Source organism: Epinephelus lanceolatus, chromosome 21 (genome assembly GCF_041903045.1).
Source record: "Epinephelus lanceolatus isolate andai-2023 chromosome 21, ASM4190304v1, whole genome shotgun sequence".
Lineage (NCBI taxonomy): Eukaryota > Metazoa > Chordata > Actinopteri > Perciformes > Serranidae > Epinephelus > Epinephelus lanceolatus.
The window spans coordinates 16,696,774-16,721,680 of record NC_135754.1 but is presented as its reverse complement, the minus strand read 5'-3'; the positions used below and the strand labels follow the sequence as shown (position 1 = coordinate 16,721,680).

At 40.6% G+C, this 24,907-nt stretch overlaps 1 protein-coding gene across 1 annotated transcript in view; it reads right to left on the bottom strand.

Annotated features, from left to right (window-relative positions):
• Window positions 1–24,907, bottom strand: part of LOC117247254 (SH3 and multiple ankyrin repeat domains protein 1-like) — a 57,051-nt gene that overhangs the window by 26,763 nt on the left and 5,381 nt on the right. The window contains exons 2-6 of the mRNA XM_078163700.1: window positions 13,690–14,291; window positions 7,514–7,717; window positions 867–938; window positions 669–777; window positions 359–510 (exon numbers count right to left, since the gene is read on the bottom strand). Of these exons, the coding sequence (XP_078019826.1) occupies window positions 359–510; window positions 669–777; window positions 867–938; window positions 7,514–7,717; window positions 13,690–14,187 (1,035 nt within the window). The 5' untranslated portion in view covers window positions 14,188–14,291. The remainder of the gene's footprint in view (window positions 1–358; window positions 511–668; window positions 778–866; window positions 939–7,513; window positions 7,718–13,689; window positions 14,292–24,907) is intronic.

Sequence of the window (24,907 nt, the reverse complement as noted above, 5' to 3'; positions counted from 1 at the left end):
TCTTTGAAATCAACATGCGGTGGCTGCCAGAGCTGCAAGAAGCCAAAATCCTTTGCTCCCAATTCCAAGTGTATTATTTAAAGTAAAGGAACAGCAGTGACAACATTAAACTAACCAAAAGTTTTACGCCAACAGCATTTAAGGAGCTGTCAAATGCTTCTCATCATCCTTCAATTTAATGACCACCCACATTTAATTCAGCATTTGCACTTTATTCAATTCAGCATTAGAGACTTTTTATATAAGATGTTTACGTGACTTTCCCTGAACCCTATAAAATCTTAGAATAGTTATTCTGTTTTGTCCACTTTGCCTTTCCTACGTGTTTGAAATATGTATGCGACTTCAAAGTCCTTACCATCAGCCCAGCATGATTGTGAGCCCTAACAGCTTTGTGCACCGGTGTGAAGCCATCTCTGCTTCTAAAGTCCAGATGAGCGCCGCCCTGAACCAGCAACCTGATTCCCTCCACTGACAGGCCCGACTGCATAGCCACAGAGAGCGGGGATTCTGATCCCACAGAGGGGGGGCGGGGGTCAGCAAGGATAGCAGTTAGTGAAAATCCACCCTCAGATACTGTTACACAATTTCATATCATCACCAAATACCACTTGTAAAATCAATTATTTGAAAGCAAAAAAATTGTCTAGTCAAAAATGTCCACTCACCTCCACTGTCAGGGTCGTGAAAATTTGGATCGAGACCTTTATCGAGGACTTTAGCCATTTTCTCTATTGCTCCAGTCTGAACGTAATCCAGGAACTTCTTCAGACTGGCCTGAGGGGGGTGAAGAGGAAGAAAGAGGATGTCTGAGTGGAAATGAGTACTGAGCACCAGAAATATCCAATAGACACGAGAAGAAATACCTTTGTGCTGAGTTTGGAGAGCGCCTTTTCATCCAGGTTCGTCTGTTTATAAACTCTGGTTTTGTACCTAAACTGAGGACCAGAAAAAGATAACATATAAAAAAAAAAGTGCATCATCCTGCAACACAGATTAATTTATCAGTGACAGTGTACACAGTGGAAATGATAAAAAAAATTATTATTGGTGCTGTAAATCTGCACTTCAGATGGTGGAAAACAATCTGACCATTGTTTTTTAATAAGAGAAGCGAAACTGGGAATCGAAATTGAATTAAAACATTTTTTGGATTCATAAAATGATAGATGGCCTGTGCTTTTTGAGCAAATAATTACATTGTCTTTATTTCAGCATTGCAGTTTATTCTTGTTAACTGCAGCTAACCTCTTTTACCATTCCCAGAAATTCACTCTCCCACTCAAAGTCGCTGGAACAGCTCCATGAATTGCTTCTCTTAATATTAAGTCTATTTCTTGGGAAAAGCTTTAGTACATGTACAGTAAAGCTGCACTTGAAATATAGCTTGTTATCTGTACTCAATACCTTTAAGGTTTTGACCGAAATTAACTTATTTGTTATAGTGTACCGTGCTCCTGGCCCATATTCTGAATTTGTATCTGAATTCCAGAGTTTTTATCCAGTTTAGTTCTTAAATCAGATAAAGTTATTATTGTAGGCGATTTTAACATTCATGTCGACGTTGATAATGACTCCCTGGCTACCGCGTTTATCTCATTATTAGACTCCATTGGCTTCAGTCAGAGTGTACATGAACCCACTCATTGTTTTAACCATACCCTCGATCTAGTTCTGACGTATGGAATTGAAATTGATAACCTAAAAGTCTTTCCACAGAATCCCTCGCTATCGGATCATTATCTGATTACTTTTGATTTCTTTTTACCCGATTACACGCCACTCAGCAACAGTTACTATACTAGATGTTTATCAGATAGTGCTGTCGCAAAATTTAAGGAAAAGATTACTCCGTCGTTAAATTCAATACCAAGTCCCTCAGTAACAGAGGTTTCCTGTACCGACTTTGATCATTTTGTCGATAGCGCTGTAGGCTCGCTGCGAACAACACTTGACTCTGTAGCTCCTCTTAAAAAGAAGTTAAAAAAGCAAAGAAAGTTCGCTCCTTGGTATAACTCTCAAACCCATAAGTTAAAACAAATATCGCGAAAATTTGAAAGGAATTGGCGATTGACCAAACTGGAAGAATCTCGTTTAATCTGGACAGACAGTCTCAAAACTTATAAGAGGGGCCTCCGCAACGCCAGAGCAAACTATTACTCAGCACTAATAGAAGAAAACAAGAACAACCCCAGGTTTCTTTTCAGCACTGTAGCCAGGCTGACTGAGAGTCAAAGCTCTATTGAGCCTTGTATTCCTTTAGCCCTTAGCAGTAATGATTTTATGAGCTTTTTTAATGACAAAATTCTAACTATTAGAGGCAAAATTCATGACCTCCTGTCCTCAGATAGTAGCTATCTAACCTCAAACACAGCTGTAAGACCTAATATATATTTAGATTGCTTCTCCCCAATTTCTCTTCAAGAATTGACAGCAGTGATTTCTTCATCTAAATCATCAACGTGTCTCTTAGACCCCATCCCAACTAGGCTACTTAAGGAGGTCTTTCCTTTAGTTAACACTCATATATTAGATATGATCAATATATCCTTATTAACAGGCTATGTACCACAGTCTTTTAAGGTAGCTGTATTTAAACCTCTACTAAAAAAGCCCACCCTGGATCCAGAGGTGTTAGCCAACTATAGACCAATATCTAATCTTCCCTTTATGTCAAAGATCCTTGAGAAAGTAGTCGCAGACCAGCTGTGTGATTTTCTCCATGATAATAATTTATTTGAGGAATTTCAGTCAGGATTTAGAGTGCATCATAGCACTGAGACAGCACTAGTTAAAATTACAAATGACCTTCTGATTGCTTCAGACAAAGGACTTGTCTCTGTACTTGTTTTATTAGATCTTAGTGCGGCGTTTGACACAATTGACCATCAAATTATACTGCATAGACTGGATCACTTAATTGGCCTAAAAGGTTCTGCACTAAGCTGGTTTAAATCTTATTTATCTGATTGTTTTCAGTTTGTTGACGTTCATAATGAATCATCCTTACATACCAAAGTTTGTTTTGGAGTTCCGCAAGGTTCTGTGCTCGGACCAATCCTATTTACTCTATATATGCTTCCTTTTGGTAACATCATTAGAAATCACTCTATAAATTTCCATTGTTATGCGGATGATACTCAGTTGTATTTATCGATGAAGCCAGAAGAAAGTAATCAATTAACTAAACTTCATCAATTTCCTGATGTTAAATTCAGACAAAACTGAAGTTATTGTTCTTGGCCCCAAACAACTCAGAGACTCTTTATCTGATGACATAGTTTCTCTAGATGGCATTGCTCTGGCCTCTAGCACTACCGTAAGAAACCTTGGAGTAATATTTGATCAAGATTTGTCTTTTAATTCTCATTTAAAACAAACCTCACGGACTGCATTTTTTCATCTGCGTAATATTGCGAAAATTAGGCCTATCCTGACCCGAAAAGATGCAGAAAAATTGGTCCACGCTTTTGTTACCTCTAGGCTGGATTACTGTAACTCTCTATTATCAGGTAGCTCTAGTAAGTCCTTAAAAACTCTCCAGCTAATTCAGAATGCAGCAGCACGTGTACTAACAGGAACTAAGAAACGAGATCATATTTCTCCTGTTTTAGCTTCTCTGCACTGGCTCCCTGTAAAATCCAGAATTGAATTTAAAGTCCTAATGTTAACTTATAAAGCTCTAAATGGTCAAGCTCCATCATATCTTAGTGAGCTCATAGTGCCATATTATCCCACCAGAACACTGCGCTCTGAGAACGCAGGGTTACTCGTGGTCCCTAAAGTCTCCAAAAGTAGATCAGGAGCCAGAGCCTTCAGCTATCAGGCTCCTCTCCTGTGGAATCATCTTCCTGTTGTGGTCTGGGAGGCAGACACCGTCTCCACATTTAAGACTAGACTTAAGATTTTCCTCTTTGATAAAGCTTATAGTTAGGGCTGGCTCAGGCTTGCCCTGTACCAGCCCCTAGTTAAGCTGACTTAGGCCTAGTCTGCCGGAGGACCCCCCTATAATACACCGGGCACCTTCTCTCCTTCTCTCTCTCTCTCTCTCTCGTATTCTATTACTGCATCTTGCTAACTCGGCCATTCTGGATGTCACTAACTCGGCTTCTTCTCTGGAGCCTTTGTGCTCCACTGTCTCTCAGATTAATTCATACCGCAACGGTGCCTGGACAGCGTGACGTGTGTGGTTGTGCTGCCGCCGTGGTCCTGCCAGATGCCTCCTGCTGCTGCTGCCATCATTAGTCATTAGTCATACTTCTACTGTTATTATACACATATGACTATTGTCACACATGTATACTGCCAGATATTAATACATACTTTCAACATATTGTACCACAGTAGCCAGAACTATAACTATAATATTATTACTTTCAATAATGTTGTTGTAACCTACTGTCATTACCTGCATCTCTCTCTCTGTCTCTCTCTCTGTCTCATTGTGTCATGCGGATTACTGTTAATTTATTATGCTGATCTGTTCTGTATGACATGTATTGCACGTCTGTCCGTCCTGGAAGAGGGATCCCTCCTCAGTTGCTCTTCCTGAGGTTTCTACTGTTTTTTTTCCCCGTTAAAGGGGTTTTTTTGGGGAGTTTTTCCTTATCCGCTGCGAGGGTCATAAGGACAGAGGGATGTCGTATGCTGTAAAGCCCTGTGAGGCAAATTGTGATTTGTGATATTGGGCTTTATAAATAAAATTGATTGATTGATTGATTGATAAAGCCAGGTAGAAGCAAAACTTCTCCAGTTAAACGATATCTGCATTTCTAGGAAAAAAATAATTATTTGTATAGTTTTGCTTGCAGCCTATCACTGCAAACTTCATTTGATTTAATGCAACATTAGAAACATTGCAAAAGTATGACATTTTTTATCCCAAGCGGACCTTCAAAAAGTCATCCATGCTTTCATCTTGTCAAGATTGGATTACTGTAATTCCCTTTGTTCCGGGCTCAGCCAAAAGGCCACTTCCCGTCTCCAGCTTGTTTAAAACTCGGCTGCCAGACCTTCCAAGAGACACGACCACATCACTCCCACCCCTGCAACGCTACACTGGCTACCTGCTAGGTTTAGAATTGATTTTAAACTTTTAAAGCCCTACATGGTGTTGCTCCAATATACATTATAGATTTACTCACACCCTATGAGCCTAACAGCTGCCTGCGCTCCTCAGGTAGAACCCTCCTAACTGTTCCCACAGCCCGCCTCCTTACACAAGGAAACCGGGTGTTTTTACGTTAGAGCCCCGCAGCTATGGAACTCCCACTTTTGCAGCAGCTACAACCCATAAAGTCTGTGGTGTGGTGAGGTCGAGCACAGTGAGTTGGCTGTCATGTGTGCCCAGATGTTACAAAAGTGTTAGGCACTACACTAAAACGCCACTACACACTACACACCAGGTGGCATTTTAAGCAACCGAGTGCTTCCATTCACTCTATGGGTATCAAATGAAGTAGTAAAGTTGCACTGGTATTGGTGGCATTGGTATATTTTCTAAATTTATATAATTGGAAATGCCTGAAAGTACTGAGTCTATAAATGTCTTTACAAAAAATGAAATTGTGCACAAATAAGGCTGACGAAATGAAAGAAAGTTAATGATGATTATCTATTCTAATGGTCATTAAATCTCCTTTACCCACCAGATATGGCACAGCAAAAGCTACATATCCATATAAGCCATAAACATCGTAACATTTGACATAATTTATAGTCCTTCTGAATTTCAATATATAATGTACTTACTGTTGGTGCATCTTGACAGGTTATTTTAACACCTATATTAAGGTTATGGAGGTTCCTTCCTGACCAGAACAAAACATTTGGTATTTGTTTGAATATTTTTGTGTAATTATCTGTTAATGTTAATCATTAATCATCACAGGCAGCACTATTTAACAGAATGTTCTTATGTGGTGGTCTAAATGTTTCAGAGCTTTCTCTACTCTGCCATGAATAAAAAATAGATGGTTAAATTAAAACACTGGTCTAAAATATGCCTTTGAGAATTAGTCTTTAAAACAGCATTGAGTCACGAACACAACATCGCTCAAAAGATGAATGCACTGAGTTCAGGTGGGTTTGCCTTGCGCTCTCTTATTCTGTGAATGGCGGACAACGTCAATGAAAACCACCCGACTGGATGTGCTGTCAACGCATCAGTATTGTGCTGTGATGGCAAAACAGAAAGGAGCATGGAGATAAGAGTTGAAGCTCCTATTCAGCTACTGAGAGCTGAACTGAACCACATACTAAACCTCAGACAGCCAGAGAACAACTGCATGTTACAGGCATCAGAGGTGGCAATGTGGCCTAACACTTAGATTGAAATAACTACAATGTGGTTATTAGTAAGCACAAACACTGACAGCATCCAGAAAAGCCACAATACCAGCGAATACTGGTCCAATTTAAGCACTGACGTGATTCAAAATGGCATTACCCATGTTATAAATACACACTCACATGGAGCTGTGAGATACATTCTGTTGTGGAGCAGAGTTCAGTTACAGGGCCTCATCAGCACATAGACATGTCCTCATCTGGAACCTTGTCAAGAATGTAAACACTGTGGTTTGAAGCCAAACCCCGAGTGCCCGATACTCTCTCAGCCCCACCCCGCTCATCAACATTTACAGCAGCTGGACCACCAGAGGGCACTGCAAGATAATTGTATCACACCATGAGCGCTTCCAATTGATGTCATCTCACAGCCCACTTCCTAAAAAAGTGGGGAAATATAATCTAATTTGTATGTTACATAAAGTGCAAAATGCAATTAAATCCATGAGGTGGATATTATTTTTGTCAAGATTCATTCATTTACTGTGGTGAACATGGGAATTCAAATAAAAAAAGTAAACTCTGAGTAATTTGCCTGCAAGTGTAAAACATTTCTAATGGCTTTTACCCAATAATGAGCAATAAAGTTTTCAAAGTAGGAAGCAGTGCATTAGTAAATGTCATTAAACTAAAGAAGCTGCAAAAGATGAAAGATGTGCACAAATCTTTTTAACAGCTGCTGTTGTTTAAGTTTGTTTTTCTGTAAACAATGTGGTGATGACAATGATGTCTTATGATTTTCTTTAAAGGCAAATAACCCATTATCTACACAAAAAAAATGTCTACATGAAACAAATATCTTAATACAGTAATAAAGAGTGCACTCAGGCAGGGCAGTAGCAACCACTGAGGAAACTGAGGTGACATCCTCTGTATCGTTTCTGAGAATTTGGAGGGCTGTTGCGACACTTCTTGGATATTTTAAGGCTGATTTTCAGTATTGTTTAGACTCAGTATCTTTAAATTCGACAACTTTTAGGCTAAGAAATAAACACATCGAGTGATTCCCCCACCAGATAGTAACTCCTGGCAGTGTGAAGAAGTCTATGAAACAGCATTTAGATTTTCATTTTGGCAAATAAAATTCATCTTTATATATATCAAATCTTAAGTCATGGCTATAACCCTGCACTGTCTCACTTTCCCACCACTTCCACCTCCGTACCTCGAGGTAAGGCACCCCTTTCTCAAAGGTCTGTGAGTAGTCTCGCAGGGCCCGCTCCTCCTCAAGGAACTTGGCATCCCGTCCATCTCCAGCCGGCTGGAAGAGGCCGTAGTTGTAGACATCCCATAATGACTCGCCGAGGGAGCAGATGATCTGCTGCTTGGCGTTCCACACCGTGCAGTCCTGGTCAAACTGGAGACACCTCTGACAGGCACACAGAGAGCAAAGGGCAGTGTGGAGGTCAGGCAATGTTTTCTCTCATCATCACCTGCTCTGGAGGCTGTAATAATAATGACTGATGGTCAATACAATGATGATGATGTGCAGCGCCAGCAGTGCAAACTGTATGCACAAGCTAATATGCTGACACATAAATTATGTTTAAATTAAGTTAAAACAGCCCTTTCTAGAGCCGACTGTACCCCCCCGCCCCCTCTACACAGGCCACTTGTGGTGCAGTTATAGTGAAGCACAAATGAAAAAGCTTCAGGTGGCATTTAATGAGGCATTCACAGTCTTGCTCAAGCTCACGAGACAGACAAATGCGCGCCAAGTTCACACCTTTCATGCTGTGTTGAGGAATGTTAATATAAAAATCTGCAATTAATAACTAATTAACAGAGCCTACACAAGGTGACTCAAGGTATTCCTGGAACAACTGTCACTGTGGACTGCAATCATATCTTTATCTTGTTGTCCTTATGTTGTATAAAATCTTATCATTAATTACGCTGATATGAACCTATGTGTCTGAAATAAAGTTAAATTGATTGCTAGCCGTTTTTAGGCAGTAAGGTGCCACGTATCAAAATTAAAGGGCCAGCTCAACCCTGTAAAAGTTAAAATACAAATAATGTTTTTTTATTGTAACCATGCTCACGGTTACACACGATCAAGACGCAGAAGGCTAACATGGCAGCAAATCAGCTACAGGGTGCCTGAACTTGTCAGCTAATCTGAAAAATAACACAGCTATAGAATAAACAGTACTTGCTTGACATCAACAAGCATTAAAAAGCTGCTGACAGGTTCATACATCAGTAATATGAAACCAATCACATATACAGTTAATGAATTAGAGATCATGTGCATCATGTGACCTGAGGAAAAAAATGAGTTCTTCTACATTATTTGGCAACCTGTTCATGTAGAAAAGAACAGATAAGTTTCATACGTACAGATACCTCCCTTATCTTGTCCTTAGAAAAATAATTATAATTTTATACCCCCCTTTTCTGTTCTTTGTGTGTGTAATATAAATCATTTATCATATTTATCATTGAATTTATGCTTTAATATGTCATATTATGAATTTGTAAAGATGTAATAAATATGGGTAACTTGTGGAATGGGATTTTGTTCAAATATATCAAACTGTATTTAAAGTTGTATTTTACACAGTATAAAAAACTTTGGGGAGAAAAAAGAACAATCATATGATAACAGATGCATAAATAGATGACTTTATATTTGATACTTAAGGTGCATTTTGCTGATAACACTTCTGCACTTGCAGGACTTTTACTTGTAATAAAGTACGTTTATATTGTGGAGGTGCAACCTTCACCTAAAGGGGAACTACGCCAATTTTCAAATTCATACATGTTATTGCTATGGTCTAAGACAGTCCATAAACTATAGCCAACACAAGCAAATACAAAAACTACAGTACTAAATCTGTGATGTCATCAAGTTTAAAGTGTGAATCTGCTCCACATACAATGAAGTGGAAAGATGTTATAGATGACACAGAGAGCACCCAGGGGAATGTTCTGAGTGTATGGGTACATTTTCTGACCTGTGAACACTACACTAGAATAAAGCTCAAAAAAAAAAAAAAAGAAAAAAACATTCTTTGGATCCACAAAATCTGGCTCCTGTTAATTGTCAATGGAGCAGCTCCAGACTTTATACTTGATGACATCACAAGTTTGAGGCTTACTTCTCCGGTTTCTTTGAGAGAGTAGCTCATGTTCACAAATATTGATTGAACTTTCCTTAGCCATGGAAATAACATATCGAAATTCTGAAGTTAGGTCGTGTTTCCCTTTACGTAAACAACTTGAACAGTATGAAGTGCAAGGCTTCATATTAGAAGCTTTAGCCTTCCTTAATTTTTGTTGCTCTGACCTTAGTCTACTTCTGTTTTTTCTCCCTCATGAAACAAGATCATTTGTGCCCACCTCTGTTTCTGAGAAAAGTCAATATCATTAAAACACCAACTAATTTAATGGTACTGTTTGCGTGTGTAAACCTGAACACAATTTTATTAATACAAACAATTTCAGCAACATTTAGTCAATTTAGTTCAACAGCTGGCCAAAGGCATTTTATTATTATAGACTGATAAAGCAGCGTGACGGTTTTAAGATGGGTTGGTGAATGATGATTGCATGAGAATGTGGTGTGCGCAGAATATGAATGCAATACTTTTAAATAATTAATCATCTGCCACATTCGTGGAAATAAGATGTCTTATGTTGTCCTTATCAGCGCTATCAGGATATTCAGGGCTGTTTACTTTCATACCACTTTTTCTCTCAACCTTTAAAGATGACGGAAATATTCTATACTGGGATAAATATTTACCTTTTTTTTTTTTTATCCCTGCTAGCGTAATGTCAGATTTGCACCACAATGCAGATGAGAAAGAACAAAGTAGCTTGGAGAGAAAAAAGCTCCTTTGCCTCTTACTATATGTCTGTGTGTGATACACCAGAGGCTCCCTGGCCTCAATGAAAAAAAAAACACCTTGGATGTATCATGTGTATGTGCGTATGCCTAACTAGATTTCACGGTGATTTGTGCACTGCCGGTTCCTTCATATTATTACATTTCCTTGCATTTCCACAGAAAGACCATCCTTTTTGTCCTTTTCTTATTAAAGTCTGGAGCCTGAGGACAGAGCTGACCGGGAGCAGGGCTTTAACAACTGGGCTGAGAGGTCTGAATGAGATGTATGCATCCATGCTATTGTTCCATTTCAGAGAACTGTAAGTAAAATTGCACAGCTCAGCACACTTCCACGTCCCCTCTGCCCCCCCTCTAGCCCCCCCACCACTAGGTTGCACTATTTGATAGTGTAGCCAACTCTATTGGCATGGCAACCAGTTCATTAGTGAAGGCAGGCACCCGTTGCCGTAGCAATGTCTTGGTGGTCCCTGGGAGGTAAACCACATGATAAGGATGTGCAAGTGAGCTGTGAAGTATATGTGTGTGTGTGTGTCTGTGCGTTGCAAGTGTAATTGCGCAGTGTTGTGCATATATTTCTACTGAGTCTGTGTGTGTGAAATAAAGAGAGATCAAGTGGCTAATCCCTCGGAGAGAAGCCTAATGTAATGTACACTGTATATTACACTGCCGATTCTTTCCCCGTTGTTCTGTTTTAGATAAACAAGGATTTTCTGAGATCTTTTCAGCAGTACTGGTCCCCACTCAGAAAAGTTATTTGGACCTTCCCTGTGCAGTATTATGTTTTTTGTAAATGCATATAGCTTCCTCTTTGCTTATTCATTCCCCGCCTCTCTCTTCATAGCGTTCATTTACTCCCCTCACTCTCTTTAACTAGCTCCTAACGCTCACTCTCTCTGCTCATCTCTCCTAATTCAGCTCAATATTATTTCAGCTGCGAGGTCTGGGGTGCCGAGTGTTTGTCAGAGCTGAATATGATGCCTGTGGCTGACTGAGACCTAAGAGCAACACAGATGCCTTCCACATACTCCTTCCTTTCCGGTGTCACTCACTTCCCCAGCTCTCCCCAAACTCATTAAAAGCCTATTAGATAATTAGCAATTACCGTTATATTGAGGGCAGATTAGCTGACATGTAGAACAGTCAGCATGTTCAGGGAGTTGGAAATGGAGAAAGGGAGACTGGGGGAGGGGTTACAGTGGGGCACCCATTCTCACCTGTACATGGCGTGTGTGGGCTGGCCAATTCTCACCTGCCGCCACTGTACGGCGGAGAGCTAAGTGTGAATTGATATTGACTTCAGTTTTGAAAACTAATTATGACCATGCCTGACCCAAGGCAGATGCTTACATGGTGTTGTTGACTGAATATGTCGGCCCTCGCAGGTTGCTCAACACAAGTCAAGCTGTGTTTTTTTCCTACTTCCTTTTGGGATTCATCCCTGGGCTTGTGGGATGACTGGAATAAAAATGCTTTGAAATAAGAGATGTGCTTGTACGTTTGTGCACACTATTTGGCTAATGTAAAAAAAACATAAGATAAAAAATGTATGCATCAAGTACCCATGGGTTCTTCTCTGCAACTAATTTGAAACAGATGTAGAGTCAACACTGCAACAAAATTATTTGAAAATGTGTAATGAAAAAAAGTTCAGTTCAGTTCGTGCTTGCACAAAAATCAGAATATGGAAAGCTTACATAAGCCAAATGCATCACTGCCTCAACACTGTAAAGTAGCCTGAGCTGTTCTTACTTTTTTTTTAAATTCTGTTTGTCAAATGAAATTTGATAATAGACATGTTTTTGCTTTAACTTATCTGAAGTAAATGAATGCACAATGTAATGACTTCAGAAAAATGACACCATTTGCATTTAGATTGGTTCCCTATAAGCCCCACTTTTACTATGCAGTTCTGTCTGCCACCTAGAGCTATGATCGAGTCTAAAAAGAACAGGGCCGACTGGCATGAATCCTTTCTTTCCAAGCCAGAATAAAAACCTAAATTTCCACTGTAAATGAAAAAAACAAAAGTTCTATTAAAACATTAATTACTAGCTAGAACGTTCTGTTGTTTAGGATTTAGTGGCATCTAGTAGTGAGGGTGCAGATTGCAACCAACTGAAACTCTTGTGTGAGGCCATGTAGGAAAACTATCGTGGGGCTATTCCCATTCTGGGAATGGAGCCTGTGTTTGGTTTGTCCATTCTGGGCTTCTACAGAGACAACATAATGGAGTCTGTGGAGGAGGACCTGCTCCATATGAAGATATAAACAGATCATTCTTAGACAACAAAAACTTAGCTATAAATATTATATACCATTTCAGCCAACAGAAGCCCCTAAAACATATACACAGGAACTTTAGGTCTTTTCAATGTGGTAAAAAACATTTGTGACAAAATCTCCAACATGCGCCTTCACCTACTGACTGTTCAGCACAGCCCAAAAACAATCAAATGCCATATATATTGTTGTAAACAGAGTGTTTAACATTTCTCCTCATTAATGAGATGCAGGAGTTGGGATGGGTTTATGGCAACACACCCCATTAACTCTTCATGAAGTTACACAGACTATAAGGTCTGCATTTTTAGAAAAAACACACACACAAAAAGAAAAAACACTGGGAAATTGGGGCAAACCCGACTCGATTGAAGCCTGGGGGAATTTTGAGAAATTACAGCCTGGCCTGGCTCGAACCCAACGGGACAGGTCGGGCTCAGTCAGATTGGGGCAGAGAATCAAAGCTTTACGATCTCCCAAGAAAATGAAGGCTTGACTTAAAGCACACAATATGTGCGCCAACCATGGCCCAACCGAAAAAGGAAAGGGATAGCCCAGTTGTTTTTCCTGATAGCTATCGGTAGCTATCCCCAGCTACCAAAGACTACTAATATAAGTTATTTGCAGTCATTATCCCCAGTAGAGGAAGTGGTGCAGGGTAGAAAACTCTAAACTGTTGCAGTTGCTAGACTCTGAGAAAAAACAGAAAGCGATCCGGTTGTCTTTGCGACAGAGGCGCCAACAATAATACCACTTGGACACACTAGGGGGAGGAGTTGAAAAGTTGTGTTTCCATTTTAAAGCTATCTCTCTCCCTCTCTCTCCGAGGCAGTAATACCAGAGAGAATTGGCTTGAACTACTTCCTCTTTTGGAAAGACCTCCAGTCAGTGCCCTGTTTGCAAGGGAGATGTTTTTATATAGATAACCAGACTTTCAAATGTTTTGTTTTGATTGAGCTTGATTGAGTTCATTCTTTAAGATTTTCTACTTACTTTTCTCACAAATGTTATATATAAGGAACTAACCTTTGCTACATTACTTATTTGTCTGCCTCGACTGCACTGAATCTTTGGATTTGATTAAATAAGTTTCAAATAAGGGGTCAAGAGGAACCTGAGATTGTTTCATGTGATGGTGACTTTATTTCATGAAATCCTTGTAGTGTTTGGCCGTCATGTTTATGATGACAATGTACACTTACTGTTTGTTTGATGTCGGGAATTCCAATGCGGAATACCATCATGGTCAGGTAAATGTCCTCCATTGGAGCCACTGTGGTCATGCTGCGCTCCATGAGGGCTCGTCTCTTCTGCAGCACAGTTAGGCCTGCATGATGAGGCTGCTGATTGGCCGAAATGAGATGATGCTGTTGCTTATTGGCTGGTTGATGATGTAGCAGGGCTTGATTGGACATATATGGGATACCCCGGTTGCCCAGGTTGCCCGGCCTCAGCGGTCGATCTGCTCTCTGTCTCCCGACCACAATGGCTGCTGGTTTTACCACCTCGCCACCTTTCCCTTCCCAGGATTGTCGTCCTCCCGTCATTTCCTTCTCCTCTGGACCCTCTAACCCTCCATTCTCTGTGTCAGGTCCATCCTCTCCTTCTCTGTTTTCGCTTCCCTGCTCCTCTTCCTCCTCCTCATCCTCCCCATCTTTGTCATCCTGACCGGGATAAAAGTGCTCGTTATTTCCCAGCATCCTTTGCTGTGCAGGGGGTCACTGCAGAGAGGGCTGAGTGACATAGCTGTCATGGGGACAAAACATGGCTATCCCATGAGACTGGCTTCATCCTTAGAAACATGCTGTGGGAAACAGGCAGAGAAGGGAGTAAACGTTGGTCATTTAACTCTTGTCATTACACTGATAGAGAGAACTTAGCAAAATTAGAAAGTATGTAAAAAGACACGTGCAATAATAGAAAAAACTTGCCACCGGCAATGCTAATAAGTCCACATGTGTGAATGAGCACACAGCTGGTCCACATTTTCCATTTAGCCACTGGGAATGCATCGGGGAATAGCAGGCTGATGAAAGACAGGCTATATATAAACTCTGTGAATTTGCATCACAGGTTCTTTGCAGAAGAGAGTGAGTTGGGCATGAAATTTAGCTTCACAAGAGGTCAAGATCATTGCTACTTTGTGGTAATGGCGCCAACCTATGTCTGAGGCACAACCCAGGGCTAACAGCTAAATGTGAGCTGCTTAAAGGAAAATTCCACCCTCAGATACACTGTTATACACCATCGGGATGCTCATTATGATGCTGGTGTGATTTTTAAATGAGGTGCTGTGATTGACCTCTCAGAGTACTCACTGTCCTTTCACCTGCCTTGATCATGTCGACATGGTTCAGTGATGTGATACTCTTCCCTTAATACTTTGTGACAAGCTCCTGACACAATAAACTTGTTGCACAAAGTTTTGTGCAGCTGTAACAGCCATAATTAGAACAATGCAGCTGGCAGTATACTCAAATACAAATCGGTTTACTTGCACAAGCAAGGTCATGGCTTCGCAATAAAAAATCGTAGGGAATGTGTATTGATCGTTGCTGTGTAGAAAGCCTATGGCCAGGTGAACTTCACAATATTTCACACATGCTACAGTGATTTTTTTATACCCTCCAACACATCGTCACCTGCAATTGGTGAGAACTGTTTGATTACATACAATGTCTGTAAATCATTTGGGGCCATATGTTCAGTCTACGTCTATTAGCTCTAATACCAACAGGTTTATTTATTGCTTTGAGAAGCTTGCTTGTCGCATCTGCTACGCTCTGTTTCTTCATCTTCTAACCTTTTCCACCTGCCTGGATGCCATTAAATGAACAGACCAAGGAGCTTGTTCCATTAAGCACATTATCTGGATAACTTCACATTTGTCCACATTCCAGATTTAAGAGGCCTGTACTCTGCAAAGGTATACAGATAACTCTGTGAACCCCTTTCTATAAAGTCACAACAGAGAATACTGGTATTCACTGTGTGCAGATGTCAACACAGTTCAAGAATATGCCAAATTCAATTTAATTTAAAGTATGCAGCAAATGTGCAGGAGTTTTTTCCAGCAGAGAAAATCCACAGTTATGCTCCTCAAAGGGATAGTTCTGATTTTTTAAAGTGGGGTTGTATGGGGCACTTATCCATTGTCAGTGTATTACCTAGTACATGAAGGTCAGTATGCCCTCAGTTTGAAACGGCCTGGGCCTCACAAAAAATTATTATCAGTTAAAGTATACGCTTTATCTACAATATTTTTACTGCATAATCTTGCTGTCAGGCAGCCCTTCCCCTCAGGGAATTGAAGTTGTTGCATCGCTCTCTTCAAATCCACCACACTCCTTTGACCAAAACAGTAATTTTACCTCATAGGACACTGGGGTTACTGGTCTGCCACTGCCTCTATCTGTTAGACTGTTTGTGTTATTTTGGGAAACTGGTGAATCCGAATGAACCCTTTAAGAGACCAAAGGTATAAAATAACACAAACTAATCAATCTAGGCAGCAGTAGACTAGCAACTCCTGTACTGTGTCGGGTAATAATACTGTTTTTATCAGCGGTAGCCTATATGGTGGATTTAAAGAGAGTACTATAATGGTTTCAGTTTTCTGTCAGAGAGGGCTGACTGACGTCAAGGTAAAGTGTTGAAAATATTCAAATATTCCTGTCTGCTTCTCCAAACTGTGGGTGAACCGACCATCATCTCCTGTAGGTAACACGCGGACAATACAATAAGTATCTAATACAACCCCACTTCAAAAAATCCAAACTACCCATTTTATTAAATCAAATCATCACTTTAAGATTTAGATAGCCTAAGTATTTCCAGCCACAAAACTTCACAGACAAGGTAATTTTCATGTAATGACAGACATGATGTCAGGTCTTCTCCATTTGGCCAATTTTCTGCGAGGAGTGGAAAGTATTATCAAACAATAAAATGGACCCACAAATACAACTTGCTTCACCAACTACCAGCTACTTTCAAAAGTGTCTTAGGGTGGATTTTTGCTTTAAGATAGTTTCATTGCTTCAGTGTGTTTCAGATTTGGCATACTGGCGCCTCCATATGTCTGTCCTGGTTTTTCTGTGGTGAAGTCTGGCTACAGGGGCTTTGCCATCATGCAGATCTGGACCATTGCCAACAGCCGCCTTAATGATGGTGAATGACGCAGGGAATCTCCCACTCTCTCATTGGCAGTTTGGTGCTCTGAATATCATATGAGTTGGGAGTCTGAAATAGATGGGTATCAGGACAGACGGAACTCAATAAAATTTCAGATGAAATTAGGACACAGATCTAAGCTCATTCAGTCACAGATTACCAACATGCAGAGTCAATCTGTTTTTAGTAAAATATGTAGAGAACATGGTGCTGATGAAGGTTAACGGGGCCTTAAGTGATCTATGACTTTTGACTTATCAACCTCTATTGGTGACCAAGGACATCGACAGGTGTCTGGCACAGCTTACAGTGGCCTGTAATTGACATAAATAATATGTAGAGATGAAGAAGCTGGTCAATAGCCAGAGATCAACAGATGAAGAGGTCATATAATATATCCATATTCAAAATACTGTAACAAGAGGACTACTGATTGCTGTACAGTTTAAAATGTGTGTCTGCAATGCCTTTGCTCTTCTTTGTGAGGACCAAATATCCTAAAAAAACCTAAGGTATGTAAAGTAAGGCATTAAAAGGAGGCTCCAAATTTTGGTTATGGGTTATGACAACCTTTTCGGCTTGCGACCCCCTGCAATCTGTTCACAGATCATAAAAAAGCAATGCACTAAGAAAAGTCTGAAAACATGAGTTAATCTCTGGATTGCAGAAATATGTTTTTTCTTCATTCCTTGCAACCCCCCTTGATTTATTTTGACCCCACTAGGGGTCTTGACCATCAGATTGAGAACCACTTGAATGAGGATATCATTAATTTTAGGGTCTGGGTTTAAGTGTTGTGCATGAACATGCTAAAGCCTTATTTATGGTTAGGTGCTCAACACTTGTGAGCGTCACTCAATAGAAATTACGAATTTTCGACAGAAAAAGTGTTGCACTACGCTCTTCTTTCATATCACACACCTGGAGAATTTTATGATGTCACGGACAACCTCATATTTTATCACACATTGTGACTAGTGGTGCTATCGTCCCCATCGCGATAGTAGTGTACAATCCACACTGCTTCTCTGTCCACAGAAGCAGCTGTCTGTCAGCAGCAGCTCTACAGGAGCTGGGAGGACAGCAGCCAGACATACCGCCTTCACCAGGCTGACTGACAGCAGATATTCACTGAACAAAAATAGGTTTCATGTCAGCCACTGTTTGTATTTACTGATTTATTGATTTTACCTCTCAGCCCACCTTAGCGAGTGAGGACAATCTGGCACTCACAGACAGACTGGGGGTTGACTGATAGAATACATGTTTAATCAGTTAAAAACACATAAACAGCAGGATATTTCTGTGATTTTAAACAGCTGCTTGTGCAGACTATGCTTCAAAGAAAGCAGACTTGGTCCTTAAAAATAGGGGGTCTCTGGCTACTATGGAGACGACTGAGTCATAATTTGAAAATGTCACGCTGCTCTTTCATTTCTGTTGAGCAGCACTCTTCAAAACTGTCAAGCGCAAAACCATAAATAAGCCTTGAAAAAGCGCATTTATTGAAAATGCTCATATTTTGGTGAACTGTGAACTGAATGCTTTAGTTTGCAACTTATGAACTTGAACATTAGTGCTGTTCACTTTAGCAACTGTTAACAATGCTCGTTTTGCAGCACCCGAGGATTTACCGCTACCTGCGTGATGACACAACACACCACCAGCATGGCTAGTGCTAATGGCATTTCAGCTAATGCAGCTACCAGTACCACTGAAGCCAGTTCATATGGATATTTGAAGGACTTCTGTAAACAAATCAGTACAGACTCCAATGAAAAAAACCTCACATTTATATGCAAATTGTGCCCGCTGGGTCTGAAAAAGCAAGCCTGAACGTCAGCCACATTAGCAATGAATTTGAAACACATGAAGTTGAAGGACCCAACCAGTGTTGAGAAATATCTGAGTGAATGATGGTCACAAGATTTTAGTGTAAAAATATGGGTGACATGAATGTAAACTAGCTCTTTTTTGGCACTGTGGACTCAAAAATCAAACTGTGAACTATGAGGGTGAACTAGTCCAGTTTAATCTGTGCAAACTGAACTCTGAGCTTGTAAAGTGTATACATGTACAACACCGCTGGGTTTAGGAACATGGGATGAATCAATATTTAGACCTTGTAGAAAATATGAAGAAATAAAGAGAGATTGACCAATAAGTTAGTCAGCATCTCTTCAAAACCTCGCCAAGTCCAGCAGCTTTGCACCATTGCAGTTTGTTTAATGCAGTGGAACAATACAATTGAGAGTTCCTGTAACTTTCAAGACAACCAAATTTTAAATGCCATAGTTATAAAGTCACCAGTGTTTGGATGACTGACCGGATGTATGCAAAATAATCCAAGCCTGGTCTGTTTATGTCTCACTGGCCAAAAGGAAGTCTGGTAGTTGAGCATTTCTGGACGAAAGAACGATACCACAGAGGGAAGAGGCCTGGCCGTGGTCGATTCCCCCAGATGCTCTGAGAGTGACAGGGTGGGCCACTTCAACACAAACACAATGTCTGTCAGAGCAAGTGAGCCAGAGAGGACAGGAAGAGGAGAAAACTGAAGGATGGTCTGAGAAAAAATTATAACTGCTTGAGAAAAAAAGTATCTAACCACTAACAACGCATTAGGGGAACATGATGTTATAAAAGAATAAACAAATGTTTTGGAGAAAGTGTGTGGCTGGCACATATAAAACTTTTTTCATTAAGGTATTCTAGTGCTGGCATTAAATTTAAGGGTCTCAGTGTCTTTCAATAGCCATAAGAGAGTTTAGCTGTTACCAATGGCCTGTATTTGTCGGTAATAGCACAATACAAGACAAACCACTGGCCGTTGCTGTATGTATGATTTACATGTTTAAAATTTATGTATCACCTTTAAGCCCAAATACCTCTCTAATCAAAAGCTAACAAGCTTTGGAGATTAACACTATCATTCAAGTACACCAGAGGGGAATAGAGGAGGTTGATTTATGAACAAAGTCTCATCAAATATTGAACAACATTGAGTCTGCACTGGGCAAGATAAGGAACTAGAAGGACAGGCGGAGAGTAGACGGGAGCCTAATAATTGGGATGTAAAAGCGAAAGGGGAATACACAAGAGAGAATGACGGAGAGAGTTGTAGTTTGCATAAAGCAGAGTAATCAGATTGAGAGAAAAAAGGGGGGTGAGAGGACAGCCGTGACTGGAAGAGGAATGAGACAGCGAGCGGAGAACTGAGCCAAAATCTACAGTAACATGGGGATAAAAACAGGATGAAAGGATAAATCTTGTTATGTTTAAAATGAAGTGCTATTTGATGTCACATTCTAACTGTGGCAACTCCAATCACACCTCCTGAAACGCCCTCCTCAGCCTGTACAACTCATTATGGACGTCACAAGTCGTCTCGTCTTTGCCTTCCCCGCCATGTCACTCAACTCCTACGCTCTGCCACGACAATAGCTCAGACTTAGTCAGTTCCTTTTTGCCAGCTGTTTGGCTCCCCTGTCCCTGTGCTGGCCATCAGCCCTCCAACTATTCTTGACTTTTCTTTCTCTTGGGAGAACGGCAGTGGTAGAGAGGAATGAATTTCACTCTCCTGACAGAAACAGTCTTTTTGCATCTTATGTCAGAGGCAGAAAACTCATTTTTCACTGTCTTACATTCAAGCTCATATTTTTTCAGGCACTCACTTGAACTGTTTTCAAAATGATTTATTAGCCGTGTTTTGCTCTTACATTCTGAGGTCAGAGGAAAATGGTCAGGGCACTCTGAACCTCTTGAGTATGGTTGTCAGCAAGGACTTTACTTAACACACAACATGATTTAAAGTGACAGTTCACACCAAAATCAAAATCAATTGTTTTGGTGTGAGTTGCTGAGTGTTGGAGATATCAGCTGTAGAGATGTCTGCCTTCTCTCAAATATAATGGAAGTAGATGGCATTATACTGTGGGTTATCTAGAGCAACCAGGTCGTGATTTCTTGAAAGAGACATTGCTGTTGAGTTTTTCAAATGTATTTTTTTGGTGCCTTGAGCACCACAAGTGCCATCTAGTTCCATTATATTTGAGAGAAGGCAGACGTCTCTAGCACCCAGCAACTCACACCAAAAAATGTAGACTGATAAAAAGCACTACAGGTAAATTACTTATTTTTCTATAGTAGCTAATTTCAAGACTATGGAGCAGCTCTGCAGAAAATTCAGGCCATCACGACAGATAACAGCCAGAACGCAACCACTAAATTGTGGTGTGCAAGTGCAAGTTCAAGAGTCAAATGTGTTGCTCACACCTCATCAGCTTTATTTACATGGCTGTAACTGTGACACATCTCAAAGTCCAGTAGTTTAAGCTGCTGTGTGACAAAAATCCGAGCACAGTGCGCTTGTCTACGACCGCAATTTACTAATGTCAGTCTACAAACATGTGATGCAACGGATTTAGCAGTAATTTAAGATTTTATAAGTTTTATAATCCTTGGATTATGAAAGCCTCACGATGCTTATTGTATCACAGTGTTTTCTTGTTGAGCTGCAGAGTGAAGACTGGATGTTGTATCCCATCGCTTATAGTACATCAAAGTGCATTAGTAAGGGATCTCTTAATGGCCACTATGAAGGAGAAATGAAAGGGAATGATTACAGAGACCAAAACTAGAATTACCACCCCGCAGTTGTATGCCTCTGTGCACCAGGCAAGTTCTCTTACAGTTTACATTCATGTCTGTGAAAACATGGATGCTTTACATACATCTTGCCCCCGGCAGCACAAAAGCTCTATACAATCAGCACAGTTTCAAGATTAGTGTCACCAATTCAGTATCTGACCAAATGTCTCCCCTTCTGGTCCTGAGATATGACGTTCAGTAATGGTCTGAAAAGTGTATAATGCAGAATATTATGATGTCACAGTGAAGCTGACCTTTGACCTTCTGGATTTAGAATGTCATCACTTCATCATTTTATCCTATTAGACATTTGTGTGAAGTTCTGTCATAATTAGCAAATTATTAGATTTTATTAGAGTTACGGCCAAAAACATGTTTTGTGAGGTCACAATGAGCTCAGTTTATTCCTCAGTCCAAGTGGACATTTGTGCCAAATTTGATTCAATTCCCTCACGGTGTTCTTGAGATATCGCGTTCACAAAAATGAGACAGACAAGGTCACAGTGACCTTGACCTTTGACCACAAAAATCTACTTAGTACAGCTTTGAGTCCAAATGGATGTTTGTGCCAAATTTGATGAAATTCCTTCAAGGTGTTCTGGAGATATCGCGTTTACGAGAATGGACCGGACAGACAGTGTGTACAAATGGACAGACTGACGGATAACCTGAAAACATAATGCCCCCAGCTGCAGCTATCGCTGGCACGAAGGCAAATAAATGCTTATACTGGCACTTGACTGTTTTATGACAAACTTAAAAAAAATGTGAACCCATCCTTGTGTACACACAGACTGTATGTAATTTTGTCATAAGATTGCTTTATTCCTGATCTTATGAGCCCCTATCTCAAAACCTGGATAAAAATTCAACAGTCATGCAATGTATGAGTGGAAAAAAGGGACATCTGAAGATTTCAGAAGTTGGCGAGTGGGTCTGCCCATGGGAGACCAAGAGAGCAGCTTGACTTCTGATGATTAGAAGCCATGTGGAGAGTCAGAGAGAGGATTTCGATAGATCTGGGCCAACATGAGCCCATAGAAAGCAAGGAAATGGAGTGAGAGTAACATGAAGAATCAGGAACTGATTAATCATGATAACGAGGACAGAGATGGATACACTGCTTGAGCACCTGGAAAGCTGAGATATATGGATGGAAAGATTTGCAGCAAGAGGTCACTGATTTCTCTCCTCTCTATTCGTCTTTGCCTTTTCTCTACATCTTGCTTTTTGCAAAGCGCGGCAAAGATGCAATAATGACTTTGAGGCTTACTTGGTTGCTTAAGTCCTTGGGGTTCTGTATAAACAAAACATTATGCATGTTTTGGCTAATAAGTCAAACTCAAGTTTACTGCAATGCCAATTATGCACAATGAAAAATAATGTTGGATCTGTCGGACTGATTTGAATGTGTCATATCCTTTTTTGCTGCCTTTTAAATCATAAATTACAATATGAATTATCTTCTGTTAAAATATTTTACTGTCACTACATATATTATCTATGTGTTCGCTGTAGACAGGGTTGCCTGTGTGCTGCTGGGGCTTCTCCTCTTCTTTTGGCCAGTCTCAAATGAATATCCAGTCCCAGCACAATGTACTATAAACACCTTACGGACAGTCAGTTCAACTCGTACTAATATTTTCTCTTTTTTATCAATCTCTCTCCCTCTACCTCTCACTCTCACTCACTCACTCGCTCCCTATGTAGGACAGAGCATGTGTATAGATATATTTTCAGTGTATCGGTCCCCGGAAAGTAGAATTGGAGATCATCCAAGGAACAGATTGTCCCACTTTTACGTCCTGCAAAAGTGGAGCGGCCAAGTTCTGTCCTCTATATCCCTCTCTTTCACTGGGTCTCCACCCTTCAGCCTCTTTCACATAGCCAGTGACGAGGAACCATCAAGAACACTCTAGACCTACTCCAACACAGGATGGATGGGGTGAGTCACTAAACTGGGGGGGAGAGGGCACTTGGTTTTTATATGAATGGTGCATCACTAGCCATCAGGTCTGGGGGTGGTGCTCTGACGTAGGAATTTAAGGGGGAAGGGCTAAGCTGGGGTATGATAAATGGGTACTGTGTATAGCATCAACACTCATTAAAGTTTGCTCCAAAGTGGACAAATCCTTCAAGTTTTAATGTCTCTAAAACATTTTTAAAAAATAATATGTATTGGGGAATTTAACTCATTTGTATGCCTTCCTCTTGCAGTGACAGGGCTTGGCATTTTCAAGTGGTAATTAAATCCGTGCTTGATAGAATCTGATGAAATGCAAATGCTTAACTGACAATCATGGCACCCTTCATTAATTTTACAGGAAGATAACAACACCAGCAATACATTCATCCTCTATACACCCAACGATTCTGGCATTTCCCTCAGTGGGGGGAGTAATTCTCCTATCCAACACAAACAGACGCCTGTTAGTCAATTGCATATCTGATGTTAATCAAGCAAAAAATGATAACCCTGCTAATCAGTAATTAAGTGGATGATTAAAAATAATTACTCCCAGCTCTCCATTTCACAATAAACATCCTGCTCCTTTGATCTGTGTTCCAGCTCCATCCTCCCCATCTCCACCTCGCCAAGGACGATCTTTTTTAAGAAAAAGGGGCCACTTCATAGGTTACACGCCGCTCACCTGATGTTCCAAGCACGTGTGCATGTGTCTTCACACATACTGTGTGATCGCACACACAGTTTGACTCTTTAAGCAGCACTCAAACACATCTGTCCTGGAAAAATGTCTTGCAGAAAGTAGCATTAAGTGCCAGACCAGTCAGCTTGAGCTTGGCTGGCGGTCTCGTGTAGATCAAAGTGGGCTATCTTTCCCCTCAGACTGGATATAATTGGGTCAGGTGGAGCGTGCGCCGAGGGCCTCGCTTGGGCTAAACTTGGCTGGATGGACTGGGAGACCTCAATGCAGCACAGATTTAGGAGTGAACATCCCCTGTGCTATTTTTGCGACTTCCCCCTTCCCGTAAACATTGTTTGATACAGTAGCTAAAGCTTCTTTGTCCTACTGCACAATAGAAATCCCTCAATAAGGGTTTCTTAACTTTTACTTTTTCGAGCCCATGACCCCATTTTCAGGCCCACACATTTTCATGAACCAAAGTTATGTGAATCTAAGTAACAGACAAATCTGGGGAAGCACCAGAAGCAAACAAGACGCCATTACTGCATTGGTATCTCCCTAAAATCCCACATGTGAGTGCAAGCCATCCTCAGAAGTGAACAATTAACTTTCAACGTAACCTTAATTTTTTAAAATATCAGGGTGAACCTGCAGACAGCGCAGTGATGCAGGGGTTAGCACTGACGCCTCACAGCAAGACGGTTTCAGGTTCAAACCCACAAGCTGTCTGAGGCCCTTCTGTTTGCATGTTCTCCCTGTGTTAGCACGAGTCTTTAAATTTCCCATAGGTGTAAATGTAAGCATGAATGGTTGTCTCTATGTGTTTGTGATAGTCCTGTCCAGGGTGTATCCCACGTCTCGTCCAATGTCAGCTGGCATTGGATCCACCCCCCTCCATGACTCTTATGAGGATAAGCAGCTACAAAAATTGAATGGATGGTTGGATGGGAAG